Here is a 15,043-nt window from a genome sequence, read left to right as displayed (position 1 = left end):
TTGTTGCCCCACAGTGATGGGTTGATGGATTGATGACTGTGCTGGGCCTCTTTAGGACACAAATGGGGGATCAAAAGGTAGACATTGGACATTTTTACACAAGATTGGACATTTCATTTTGCTTGTCTTTTAAAAAACAAATTCTAGGTTGTAATGTACAAGGATATGGAGAGGCAATGTTGAATCTGCGTTAAACACAAGCAAACAATGACCAATATGCAAGAAGAATGACAAAACACACTACTGCTGTACAGGGAGGTTTTCTTTCTGTTCTCATACATGCAATCACTGAGATGACAAATAGCATCATCGGTTTTGTATTTTGATTTAAAGCTTGATAATAACCTTGATGTCACCCTGGTCAGTTTGTCTTTTTTTCTTTTCTTTTCATTGGACAGTTGTATTATTTGCAAGTTGTGGTCTGTGTAGTCAAAATAATTCTTTATGTAGTGCAGAAAAACACGTCTTAAAAGTCATTTGTAATTTATTGGATTACTTTCTATGAAGTTCTATAGAGGAAATTGAGGTTTAATTATTTTTATTAAACATATTCTTCTGACTATCAATTAAGCGTGCCTTTGCCTGTTGCTTTGTCTGGGGGCCTTATTCAAGAAGTCATCAGTGTCAGAAACTCATGTGCACACTTTACTGCTGTTCTGCTCCAGTTCATTCCCCGCAGTGACACTCACACTAAAGCAGATTCAGCTGCAGTGTTCAGGCCAGTGGGAGAAGGCACAGAAAAGTATTTTCTTTGTGATCTTGGATGAAAGCACTTCTTAAGTTTTGCTATGCATAACTATCCAGTGACAGAAAATAAACTGAAAACAGTAGGTACCAACATAACATCAATATGCAGTGCAAGTATAACAAAGGAGCACTATATGGTTCTCTGAGTGCTAATTATACCATATAATTAATACAGCATTCAGTACATAAGTGCATCAATCTTGAATGTTGAATATGCATAAATAGTCCATAAAAGTTGGTAAATCATGTTTTAATGTTGGTCATCCATTAAGTCTAAAATGTATTAAGAGATATGTAATTGCTTGTTACCAAAATTCTTGACACAGTGCATTGGTAGCTTTTATAAGTCCTTATATACTTCTGTTGGAAGAAAATTCTCTAAACGGTTCCATATTATGCTCATTTTCAGGTTTATATCTGGTTTTTGAGTTTCTACTAGAGTTTCCTTTTTTCTTGTACTGTCCATCCGTTTTGAAATACTCCATTTTAGCTCCTGTCTCTTTTAGCCCCCATCCTGAAAAAGCCCAGTCTGCTTTGATTGGTCATTGTATTCTCTATAAACTGATATCTGCATATGAATGTAGACTCTGTAGGCAACGGGACAAGATTTGGGTAGCGGAAGTGGTCTGGTTTCAATTTGTAGCCCAAGTTATATTGACCAATCACATTTGAGCGGGCTTTGGCTTTGCAAGTAAACAGTCTGTGTGGAGAGCAAAAGAGGCAGAACTCATTGGCCGAAATGCAATCTTGGAACCCATCTGCTCTTTTCTGACGACCGTTTAGCTTTATATTATTACACCATAAACAATGACCAACCGCTCTGAAGATGAGATCTTTCCCCGGATATCTGCTGGCTTCACAGGAAACCCCAAAATATTGGTCGTTGGCCCATAGCCGAATGTTCCAAGATTGCTATCATTACAGCCAGGGTTATGACTGTAGCAGCACTTTCTACCTACTGTATGTATAGTATATTTGTGACATCACAACCGTACAGAAGTCCTGATAGCTCGTTTCAAGTCACAGTTTCTGAATACAGGCTGTGTGTCTTTCTTTGTGGATTGAGCTGTTTGATACTTTCACAGTATAACAAGACCAAGTTGACATAAACATTACACTGCTGACCATCTCTTACAGCAAAGGGTTAACAGGTTTTTTTCTCTCTACTGTAAGTCCTCTTCTCCTCCTCTGGGGGGCGCTCAGTGGCCATAGTAGGTTACTTCTACAACTGTTCATTGCTTCTCATAGCAACAAGACCAAAGTGACAAGTTGGGGCTTGTCTGAGAGAGGCCAATGATCTGAACTTCCTCAAGCTGCAGAGCAGCAGGTTGACTGCTCTGCCATTAACCATGCTGCACTACTCCTAACACCAGCTGGACATAAGAGCAGAAGACCCTCAATCTGGCTCCTCAAAACCAAAACAACTCACTCACAAAGTGAGCAACACTGGTACGTGACTTTGAGCTATATGACTCTCTTTATGACTTAAGTTTTCTTGTCTTTCAGTAAAAAGTTCAACTTAGATGACATGGCTGACATACTGCATGAAAAGTCAGCTGACAAGCAAAATGTAACACTCATAATCCACTAAATCCTGCAGCACAGACAGACAATCTACAGTTAACAATTGACTATTTTATATTGCTCAATGCAGCCAGGCCTTAAAGCACTAATAATAAAGTTTTATTGATAATCAACAACAACAGTAATTCAGTTAAGTTGAACATTTAAATGTTCAGCACGTGTCTGAAAGTGAAAGTAAGGCTTATTTTGATGTAACTTGTGTCAGTGAAGAAAACAGGAAATGGGTGTAACCCATAGAAATGAGCAGCAGATTTTAAATTTCTCAGAGTGTAAATTGACATATTACAGAGTTGCCAGACAAATAAAAAACATGTAGTGTTTGTTGGACGACATTGTTCTTTCCTATAAGATGCAGGCAAGTTGTCCTACATACTACTAGACACTAGACATAATTATGTTTACAAATTCGTATCAATCTATGACTTGTGGCTGTTCTATTGCTACAGAGATATGTCTGATCTTAAACCTGCAGTTGTGAAAATAAGTGTCAGATAATGTGACAGCAATCCTGATTTCAATATTTAAAGTGTTGCATCTGAGAATAAAGTGAATTAGGTGAAATATTTTTTTTGTCCATTAACCGGCAGTTCTGTTAAGACATTAATACTCATTCAGAGGAAGTGTGTAAGGTCTCTGCTCCCTCCACACTGAATTTACTGCAGACACACCAGACTGGTTACTCTTTTAGGAGAAAAGTAGCTGTTTAAATTGACATGAATGTGTTGGAAATGTAATGCTTTGGTGAAGAAGTGTTTAACTCTCTGTGTCTTAAACTGATTATTACTGTGTGTTTCAGTTTACACCCTCACAGAGATAAAACTGGCATTAGACCGACAGCAAAAAATATTCACCTCATTTGACCCCATATGATTAAAATATTAAAGTGATGTAGGGGTTTTCTCTCTCCATAGTAAGGATGCTTTGTTTCAACATATGTAAACCTGTTGAAACTGTCCCTAACCCAGACATCTATAGAACAAATAAGAGTGAACCTGTGGATCTTATGTCAAACAAGGACAAACAACAAAATCTAAAAAATCCATTCTGTTCAAACTTGCCTGTGGCAGTAGATAAACGAGCTGCAATAATGATCATGATCAATAATTACTGCAATTAACAACTTCATTTAGATTCTCACAGGATAAAAGAGACCATATCTTGAAGACGTGTGAAGATGAATGAGTAAAGCAAGAGTGAAGAATTGCCTTGCACGAACTTTAAACAAAGGTCAGGATCAAATACTATTAATAGCATAGAATAGCTGTGTGTCATCAGCGGAAGAAATGGTTTCAGACTGAAGCAAAGGTGGTCACTAATGAAAGCTTTATAGCTATTTACTTTTCATCGGACAAAAAAACAGGCTCATCCAGGAAGTGTGTTATTTGGAGTATTTGGAGTGTGAGTCTCTCTCTCTCTCTCTCTCTCTCTCTCTCTCTCTCTCTCTCTCTCACTCGCTCACTTGCTCACTCACTCGCTCACTCACTCGCTCTCTCTCTCTCTTTCACACAGACACACGCACACGGTATCACCGCATGTCTGCAAACACTGTACACTTAGGTCTGTTCCACTCTGTGAGGACAGTAACCCAGAATGCTAAACAGCACATGTGGGAATGATTAGAGGAGCGGAGTATCCATTCAGGACGGACAGAAAAGGGAAACAAACACACGCAGATACAGCGAAATGGATGAGAGAGGAGGGGGCATTTACCAGTTGGGGAGTATCCAAAGTAAAAGTACCAATAGGCTTGCAACAATGTAAAGAAAAAAAAAAGACCCTGTTACAAGTTTAAGGCGCTGTTGGAAATGACTCATGGTTTCCAATCACCTGTGATTATCTTTCACATCATGCAGCCGGAGCAAAAGCCCTGTTACTGGAAGCTGACAGAACATAACAGTCAGTTGCGCCTGAAATTATCTTGTTTGCCAAGTCCTCTAACAGACACAAGTCTTCTCTGGCATCTTAAATATTCCTCTAACTACACCCTCAGTCAACAGTCACCATTCTCTAACTGACTTAATGATGACCTTTTCATTCATACACAAAGTTGTCTACCAAGGTGGCGCAGTAACTCATGTTATCTAAGATGTACAGTAACACATCATCACAGTTGCCGGTTGATGAAAAATGAAGCTAGCCTCTGTCCAAAGATTAAAAAAAATTCACTTACCAGCACCTCTAACATTCACTAAATAATATTTGTGTGTATTACTAATTTATTTATCGAAAAAAAACAACATGTAAAAAGCTGTTTACAGGGAGCTATTTATTGGCTGGCCCACTTAGTTACAGGAAGTAGTAACAACCACTACATGGTTCTGTACATTTGTGTTTGTGCTAAAACCAGATATAACATGTACATTAGGTGCTAGTAGGCAGATGGTTTAGCTTTGGAAACAGCCAGGTTAGACTTTACAGACACCTTGTCCATGTTTTTCTACAGGTCAAGACAGCGTCTAGAGTGAAACTGTCTCTTTAATAAGCAGCCTACAATATATGCCTTTATGCCTATTTTATTATAAAAGGTATCTCAGACTGATATAATGATAACACCATTTTTACAAATTAATCGTATTTAGTGGTTAACTGACTTTAACTGACTGTACTGCACTGCAAGATTTTCCCAGTGTTTCTAATGTGCTGTTCCTTGTTTAGGTGCCCATTCCTCCTCTGACTCTCATCCTGTGTGAGTGTGGAGATCACCATGGCAACCACCCCTCAGGGTAACCAGGGACGGCCAAGGTTTGGCCCCAGTGACTGTCTGCTCGCTATGTTCAGGTTAGCACTACGTTCTCACAGTATTACTCATACGGTGATTGTTGTTTGTATTGACATTTGAGAATTTCATTATCTGTGTATGTTATGTCCATACACAATAAGTAGCTTAACAAAACAACCACTATAACTGATAGTTACAATGAATCACAACAGACCTTAAATAATTGATCAGTGTCACAGAGAGGATGCTTAATATTACTGCAGTATCTCTAACATGCATGTTAGCTTTTGATACTTACAATAAATAACCCTTGATATTTTTACGGTATTTGACATGTGGTATGTTGGTTTGCATTGAGCCAAAGAACTATTTTTGCTATGTGTAAACATGATTAGTTGAAGAGGTTTCTGTATACTCTCCTTTTTCAGTTGCAGCGAGGGCTTTTAAAACTTTGTGTTGCATTTTATTCACTTCGCTCATTTATTTAACCACTATGCTGCTGTACTAACAACTATGATTCTTCTGATTCAGGGCCTGCTCCAGAGATCCAACCAAGGCGATTAAAACTAGACTGGCATATATGCTGCGTACATTTCGGCAACACCACAGGGACAATGCAGGAAATGAGAACACCAACGGTATGCTAACATATTCAGTATTTCGCAGACAACAGCATGAGGGACTAGTAATGTGAATGTTCAGGATAAATGCCTGATTAAGTTTTTATTTCACATTTAAATAAACACCGTTACCTTATGTTCAATATTTCTGGAGGACAGATGCTTATGACTTTCAGAGTCTTATTTGGTTTATAGCCCAGTATTTAATGATGCCCAGTCAGAGACATAACAGACCACATGTTTAATATTCACTGGTTCTATCAGAAGCAACAAAGTGTGTTTGAGCATGTCAGGGAACCACTGTCTGCTCACCTACATTATTTGAACTCCCTTCATGACAGGTGTCAGATTCTGGAATAAAGCTCACGTTCTTGATACAAGTCACGTACAGTATATTCCATGATATATTGTTTTACAGATCTGGCAGCAAAGTGCTGCTGCGAGGCCGAGGTCTGGTATTACAGGATCCTGGAGGACCTCATGAGTCAAGAGAAGAACAGGTTGGGCATCAGTGACATCTCGGTGAGTGCACTGCCCCCAAGTGGCCACAAGTGGAACTGCTGTCTGCACAACTCCTTTCCTGATACCTATGCTAGGGCCACTGCTTCAGCAAGTCCTTCTTAAGCATTTTTCAAATGAAGCTTCGTGACGCATTTGTGATGTGCATGTTTGTCGCAGGTCATCTTGGAGAATGATCTTTTCCAGTGCTGTCTGGTGGCCTGTGGTCTGGAGGTTACCATATCCTCAAACAGACTACCATATAACTTTCCTCTGATGCTTCAGATCTTCAAACTGGCACCGTACCACTTCCTAAAGGTGCGTTTCAAAATTTGCTATACTGCCCAGAATATGTGTGCATGTTTACACATTTATGGACATTCAATGAAAAATGCATGTAATTTTATAAATGTCCGTGTATATAAGCAGGATTTTGCTGTAGATGAGGTTGTTTTGCAGTAGTTATTAAAGATGTCTGTCAATTCAGTCTGTTACTTTAAAAGAGACACTTCTAAGATGATTTTGGTTGGTTGTTTTTTTATACCTAAATAAGCTTTATTCTATAATAGTGTTGTCAGTTGTGAAGCAGAAAATGTACTCATATACTGTGGGTAAGTGTCATCTATAGCATCTTTCCCAAATCCTTCTCTGTGGAGCAGCTCCACAATTTATACTTGATCACAAATTTGAGTTTTAACTCAAGGGAGAGAGTTGTCCATGTTTACTAATATTTCTGGACTGTGTTACACCATAGGAATAACATGAACATGAATTTGAAAATGGACGTAGTTCCCCATCAACAGTGATTTCTGAGGGAGGGGAGAGTGGTAGTCACTCACTTTTCCCCCCACGGTTTCCTATCTGGTTGAACCAAAGCCACATTCCCACAACCTCTAACTTTGAGAATACCTCCTTCCTCCATGTTTTTCTATGTTTGGACAGGTGATCGAGCCGGTGTTACGGGCTGAAGTGGGCCTGCCTCGCACTGTTTTCAGACACCTCGCCCAAGTGGAAGAGAAAGTTCTGGAGAGCTTAGTCTGGACCAGCGACTCACGGTTGTGGGAAGATATCAGAGCCAATGAGGGCCATCTGCCTACCTGCCAACAGGTTGGCAATAACATGCAAAAACACTTTACCTGTCACCAGGAGTAAGCTTTAATACTCCATGTTTTTCCAAGGTGACGCTGTTCCCTCACACATACCTGGCTTTAATGATCGCTTTGTGTCACATCCAGGTTTTGCTTCCTACACAGCTCGAAGATCAAAAGAGAACAGACTTTAAGTCCGACAGAAACCAACCAGGAGGTATGAATGCAGTGTATTAAAGCTTGTTTTTGATCACATTGTTGTCATTCTATTGCATTTATTACATTCCTCTCCTCAATTGCAAACTGACTACAGTATTCTTATGGATTGACTGTTTATGCCAGTGGACCTCAGTTTGGGAGCTGAACCACCTGCCAGAACTGACCAACAGTTTTCCTCATCAGCTGTAAGCAGGCCTCAGAAAAGCAACTCTCTCCATCTGTTTGCTCGCAAGGTCAGTAAATCTACCACGCCACCACATGCTCACACAGTGTGATGATAACTGTCATTTGGAACCACAGTTAAAATCACCTTTAACATTTCCATCAAGAGAAAAAAGACAGTTAATATTTGCATTTGATATTTTTCATTGAAGATGTTTGAAATGACGCATGAGGTGATAACAGATACACTGTCACACTGTCCTGGGAATGTAATCATTTCTAAGGAGAAGTTGTTTATATTCTATATATATTTGTAAGAGGACTTTTTTGTGTGGTCATGATTTCTTTTTTGGCTCAGGTTTACAGTTTGATGGGCAAGCGTCTGAGGGAGTTGTGTTCCACACTGGACATTTCTGATGAGCTGCGGCTGAAGATCTGGACCTGTTTTGAGAACTCTTTGGTCCACTGCACCGACCTCATGGTAGACCGTCACCTGGACCAGCTGCTCATGTGTGCCATCTACATCATAGCTAAGGTGCGCTTTGATCGATCTGAGAGTTGTTGATTTGGTAAGATGCTGGTATATATGCAGGGATGTCTGTTTCTAGGAGATATTATTACTGCAGGTCAGGAACTGAAGACTTTTTTTGACACTTTAATTTGTTTGACTTTGGTGGAGCGTTGTCCTGATGGAGTTAATGTTACCTGCGCTTTAAGATTTTTTTTCCAGGGAAGGCAAATAATTTGACACAAACTGTAACAGCACTTATGTATAAAGTAGGCTACAGTACCAGTTATTAATGTCCCCTTCCACTCAAAAATGTGTTTTTCTTCTCTTCATGTCCCCTAAAAGGTCTGAGCAATATTTGACTCTGGAGAGGGGGGGGGGGCTTTGTTGAGGCCAGATCCAGAATTTCTCAATGAGCGATAAAGAGTAGATGTGTCCTCAGCCAGAGTTTTTCTACTTTCTATATGGAAAAAAACATGTTAAACAAAATATTAATCATAGTTAGGGTTTCAAAGGGGTGGAACATTTCGGAAAAACTCTCAAGAAACTGGCCATGGGAAGTTAAGCTGGAGAACTGAACAGCTATGCTTCATCCATCTCCTTTTCAGGCCAGGTGTTGTTCTTTTCTAGCTGTGCTGTTGCTGTATTGGTATGTTGGTGTCTGTAGTTTTTTTTTTTTTGATTGCTGTGGTCTGGTGTGAGATAAAAACTTGCATGTGCTGGAGGAATGCACAGTGCATGTAGGGGGCGTGGCCTCAAAACCCCCACAGTAAGCAGTGAGGAATAGCATAGATATTCTCAAGTTCACTTGCATGAAATCCCTGCAATATTTAAAATCCCTGTTAAGGGCCAACCTTCAACTTTGTATATTCCAGGTTTATTTCCATAAAGTCCTGTTAATTCCAAAACATTCCCCTTATTCCCTTGGAAAGTTTCCAACTTTGAAAATTCCTGGAATTTTGCAACCCTATAGCAGAGTATTTTTTTTCATACTAACTCATGGCATGACTTTTACAGATAACCAAGGTGGAGATACCCTTCAAACGCATAATGAAGTGCTACAAGTCTCATCCACTTGCCAGCAAAAGTGTACGTTTTTATTTTCAGATTATTCCTGCTTGTCATCTTTGACCCATAAACAAAACAGTGTGGTTATTACATAGACCCAAGGTCACAGTTTCCATCATCTCAGGAAATTCAAATATAAGAAGTATTACTTAGAGATGTTGATGAATATTAAAACTGTGTCATCAAATTGATTGTCATCAAAGACAGATAATCTGTGAAAGAATCGTGTTCCACCGCCTCCACCTGGTGCTACTTCTGGCATCTGCTGGAAAACAACCAATCAGAGCAGAGGAGTTCAGAAACATATTTTTGTGTACTGTTTAACTGTAAAATGAGGAAGCGGGTGTTTGGTTTTGGCTCAACTGTTTCCAACATTGCGGTCGGGTCAAAAACTTTCTCATTTTACAGCCAAACAGTACACTGAAATATGTTTATGAAAACATTTGAGAAATATGCAATACAGTAACAGAATCTTGATTCATATTTGATCAGTGCTGCCTAGTTTGACAGTTTGATCTGAGTTCAGGAGCAGTCAATGACACTGTGTTAAACACTCCTTGACTGTGGTTGGTTGTTTTCCTTGGGGTATGGTAAAAACTCACAGATGCCAGTAGGAGCACCAGATGGAGGCAGAGGGACATGATTTTTTATTTGACTCATGTGCTACTGTCAGGATAAAGTGACAGTTTCAGAATATATGACAAAAAGTAGTTTGTATAAAGGTTACCAACCGCAGTTTTAAGTATGACTGACATATTGAACGTGTATTTGGGTTCTGTGATTGGGTGTCTTATGGATATATTATGAACATTGACGTTTTATGCTCTCAGGTCTGCAGAAATGTGCTGATGTCCAGAAGAGAGACAGAAAATTCTCTCAGTGGAAACAACAGTAAGAAACCCTCAAAATACAAATATTTAAATTAAAAAACTTATCTGCATGCAGAAGAAATAGAAGGGGATGAAAAAGTTCTCTCATTACCCAAAGCTAAATCGTGTGTAAGGTCAATATGGGACATTATGGTACAGTGTGATGTAATAGAATCTGATTTACACAGTTAAAAAAATACATATATACAGAAAAATAATTTTATTTAGGGCTGGGTGATGATTCAATATGATCATTTATCATCTTTAAATTGAATCTTATTGTGATGAAATTATATATCGAGATATTGTGATACACAATTACATCATCTAAATTGATAATACCAAGCACATACTAACTCAAAATTTCCAGAAAATGTGATGTGAAATATTTCAATGTTCGAGTTCAATGTTTGATGTTGTTTATAAAATGAGAAAATACTAGTTTTTTTTAATTTTTTACTTGATAAATTCACACAGGAGTTAACAGAAATCACCATTACAATGGGGTTATTTTATTTAGACTATTTATTTATTGAAATACCAGAGAACATGCTATATCCTGATATATATCATTATCAAGATATGAAATTACCTGTATCAGGATAGAAGATTTTGGCCTTATCATCCAGCCCTAAATGTATTCATTTACGTATCTTTCTCAATAATTATGTATATATAATTGTGCCTGTTTCTTTATTTTTTTAATCACTCAAGGATTTTTCCTTGCCATGTTTTATGTAATATTTTGTGCAGTTATTAAAACAGTGCTAATTGAATTAATAGATTAGACGTGCTTTGACTTTGCTGTTGCAATGACATAAACATGTTAGCCCAAATTAAACACTCTTACCTGTATAGGAGTAAACATCCTATACAGCTGGACTCAGCAACATGCGAGCATCACCAGCATCATGGTAGAGAATTTCTTAACAGAGGCCCTTTAGACCGCACATCTGGGGTCGGCCATAAGTCAAGTATTAAGTAGCTGGAGAGCTAAAGTACCTTATAGCAATGACCTGTTGTATAAAAAATGAAATACATCCACTCACCACAAGAACTCACAACTGCATTATATCAGTGATTTAAGAGGAGACCATGTACTGTAATTCCACAGTGAGAAGCAACCATTAATGACACTGTTGATTACAGATAATGGAGACCAAGGCATCAGTATTCTGACCCCCAACACACCATCAACACATTATCCAGGACCTTGTCAGGAGGAGAGGGGCAATCTTATTTGTTTTTACAACCAGATCTACATGACAAAGATGCAGCACGTTGCAAAGCAGTTTGTCCTAACCTCTGCAGTAAGTCAACTATTTTAAGTCAAAATGAACGTGAAGCGTAACATGCTGAGGTCACAAAACTCCATTCATGGTATATGTAAAATGTCGTAATATACTGTTTCACTGCATTTCTTGAGATGGGAATTTCTCATCTACACATGCTCTCTCATGTCACTGTTGTATAGGGAGACACTCCTCCTTTGTCTCCATACCCCCGTCAGTTGAAAGCATCTCCTGGCAGGCAGCGGCTGTCCAGAAGCCACTCCATCTTCATTTCACCGCACAACACAGAAACTGCTTTCCCCAGTACAAACGGACTCTGCTACTACTTCAACTCAAGCCCCTCAGAGGTCTGTGAACATAATGCTGGACATTTTTTTAGTGATAAAATTGTTTCTTTAGTAGCTCATTTAACAGAGATTAATAATTGAATTAATCATAATTGAGTGATTCAATAACAGTTAAATATGGTTGATTCAATTCACAGTCCCTTTTTATGCTCATTTTCAGGTTCATACTTGTATTTTGGGTTTTGACCAGGATATGTTCACATGCCTTAATGTAATTAAAAAAACATTATTTTTCTCTTACTGTCTGAATATATCTGTATTCGCCCTCTTTCTGAAATGCTCCAATTAAGCTCCTGTCTCTTTTAGCCCCCTCTCGAAAAAACCCAGTCTGCTCTGATAGGTCCGGAACATATCTTTTCATATTGTTTCCAGGTCATGTGACTATAAAGGCACTGTAGCTGCGCTCTCTACCTATACATAGTATAGTTCTGACATCACAGCAATACAGAAGTCCCGGCGACTTGTTTAAAGACACAGTTTCTGAATACAGGCTATAAGCATTTTGATACTTTCACAGTATTTTTATAGCACCTGGGCCAGCTTCATGATCAAAAATAACATGAAAATCTCCCTTTTTACAACATAGGACCTATAAATATTGCTAAAAATGTCTCTCCTGTTTTGACAGTATCTGCGTGAGATCAATAACATGATCAGGACGGGCAGGTCACCTAACATGCGACGCTATATGGCATTATTGGATGGACAAGAGGAAGAGGAGGGAGAAGGGGAGAAGGAGGAAGATGGTCCTCCAGCAAAGAGGCTTTGTTTGGATGGTCAGTCAGCCTGGCAGAGGCGACTAAGGAATGTGGTGAATGATCGTGTGACAAGAAGGGAAAGGGATCAACCATCTCCAGTTACAAGGCCTTACCTGCAGTAGAGCAGAGAGGAGCATGAAACATCTGCTCCTGTTTCTGAGGCTGTAACAACAATGTCAGCTGTTGGAGGAACAGCACAGAGCAGCTTTGTCTCCCTTTACAAGTATATGTTAAGAATTCCTTTGGTCTAAATTCTGGCTCCTGTCTGAGCTAAAATTTTCTGACGCATACTACACTTGAATAAGGCACTTAACAGTCAGCTCAGTGGTCAATGGTAGAAGCTTGTGGTCACCCTGAGCAGCTCCCTGGTTGAGGTGTATGATGTACATATTTGAAGTAGGACATGATTTTAAAACTTTTGGAAAAGGAATATATATATATTGCAATTTTAAAAGGTAAGATAAGGTGAGATTGTGAAACCTAATTTCTAAATGATTCACAAGAATGAAGGAAATCTGCAGAAGTAGAGTGGCAAGACATCTGACTCAACGGTACTTGGAGTATGAAGTTAGAAATAGGGTCTGACCGATGTGTGAGTTTTGAGACCGATTAGCAAATATGTGCAGCTTGACAGAAGGCTCTTTCACAGTCATCATGAGGAGACAAAGTTTAATTAAATTACGATTGATTACAAGCAGGACAATCATGTTCCAGTATTCTAATTTCCACATCATATTTTAAAGTTGAATACTTGCAACTTCCAGTGCAAATACACTGAGAGTTGATGTTACACTGAAGAAGGAAACCTCTTCTTTTCTAAATAGTTCATTGGGCTTTTTTCTGTAAGGCTGTAGTATTACTTTAAGCATATGTAATTGTCTCTCTTGTTAAAAAAACGCTGTTAAATTGAAATATTTTTCATCTATTGTGCCGCTTTAAGCTCTGTTTTTTTAAGCAATCAGTGTTAAATAAATATATATGCACAATAAACATACACTTATTTGACAATATGTCTTGTTTTTGTGTCTCTTATTCGATAAATTGTTCTCTCTTAAATTACCCAATAAAATTGTCACAGACATCACAAGCAGAAGACTCTTGATTCTGGACTCTGCTCTGCTTCTTTTTCAGAAAGGAAACCTGTTTTTACATGGCACAGCAGTACTACCTAATGACAAACAGAAAGGGACTCACTACATCATTTATACTCAGTCATTTTCTGATTCAATATCATTTATTTTCAGTTTTCTATCTCGCACTCCGTCTTCATACAAAGCTGGGTATCTACCAAACTAATGATCTACACTTTTTGTTTCCTAAGACCCAGTAGACTTGTAGTTAAGGATCTGCTTTGACATTAGCTGACTGGTGGTGTATAAAATTCATAAATTCCTCTGAATAAAAGAAGAAAGTCCCAGCACATCCACTGTTGGTAACCATGGCTGCCCTGTGACTGACACACAAACCCTTTTAGTGTTTGTCAGTAACCATGTTGTGGCATGCTAGTGTGTTAATTCTCAACCAATGTTGCTTAGGAGGTAATTACAAAAAGGCAGTACGGCCGGCAAACAAAGGCTCGTAAACTAAAACCAACACAGTCAGGTGTCCAAACTCAACAGGAAGTCTCATGGTTGCCATGGAGAACAAAGGCACCTGAGCCCACAACACTTATATGGGCCCTAAGGTTATGACCAGTGTTTAAAAACTCTATATGCCTCTGGACTCGCATTAGCCGAACAGCGCACTGTAGACTTAGATTTTGCCAAATTATGGGTTGCAACACAAGCCGAGACACCCCTGTGGTGGACCCTTCTGAAAAGCCAGAGGAGAGACCGAAGACAGCCACTTCCACCAAGGAGGCGTCTACAGAGGAAATCAATGGAACAACAGACAAAGACGGGGAGGAAAAGTCGGAGAGTTCCAGCTGAGTGCCATCTTTACACCTCATCCTAAACTCTTCTCAGAGTAAGAAATATGATTACCTGAAAGATTTTCCCACTGCTAAATTTTCATAAAATATCAAATATTATTCACCATTTACATGAAAAATGTCTATGAAATTTTACTTATCAGCTGACTTTGACCTTTCATTGTTTTATAATTATATCAATAGAACGAGATAAAAGTACCTCACCATAAAGCAAACAATTTATGAGCGTCGAATTGGGGTCACTTTGAAACAATCACCTCTATAACTTGACCGCCATGTCTCTCTGAGGCTATTTGACATGACAAATGGGCTGTGTGGTGACTGAGATGGGCTCTATGTGTCTGTGTCGCTGTGTGTACAGATTGGCCTGTCTGGGGTGAAGGAGGGCCTGTCAGCAAGTAGAGGCGACGCTGAACTACTGTCCATCAACATCGTGTCATCTGGGCCAACCACACACACACACACACCAATACACACACTTCTGAAATTTAGATCTTATGTTCATATTCCAGAAACTATTTTGTGATAAAAACATTGATTCAAATACTGTGCTGTGCTGTTGTGTACCTGTGTTGCCTTTATATTCTTTTCGAGCCTTCCTTTAGATCTTTGTACAGCTCCCTAGAGGCGTACT

The 15,043-nt window shown here is 38.9% G+C and overlaps 1 protein-coding gene across 1 annotated transcript; it reads left to right on the top strand.

Moving 5' to 3' along the window:
* Positions 1 to 2,068: 2,068 nt before the first annotated feature.
* On the top strand, positions 2,069 to 13,479 carry LOC310950780 (retinoblastoma-like protein 2). Its single transcript, XM_083918772.1, has 14 exons — positions 2,069 to 2,196; positions 4,987 to 5,109; positions 5,582 to 5,688; positions 6,089 to 6,192; positions 6,349 to 6,486; positions 7,111 to 7,275; positions 7,404 to 7,473; positions 7,599 to 7,708; positions 7,996 to 8,172; positions 9,163 to 9,234; positions 10,044 to 10,104; positions 11,232 to 11,392; positions 11,557 to 11,721; positions 12,350 to 13,479. Exons 2-14 carry the CDS (start codon positions 5,036 to 5,038, stop codon positions 12,599 to 12,601), a joined length of 1,656 nt encoding a protein of 551 aa, XP_083774898.1. The 5' UTR covers positions 2,069 to 2,196; positions 4,987 to 5,035; the 3' UTR covers positions 12,602 to 13,479.
* The last annotated feature ends 1,564 nt before the right edge of the window (positions 13,480 to 15,043 follow it).

This window comes from Echiichthys vipera (assembly GCF_963691815.1).
Source record: "Echiichthys vipera genome assembly, chromosome: 1".
NCBI classification, from domain to species: domain Eukaryota; kingdom Metazoa; phylum Chordata; class Actinopteri; order Perciformes; family Trachinidae; genus Echiichthys; species Echiichthys vipera.
Note: the sequence above shows the minus strand (reverse complement) of the source record. Positions and strands in the feature narration are given on the sequence as shown.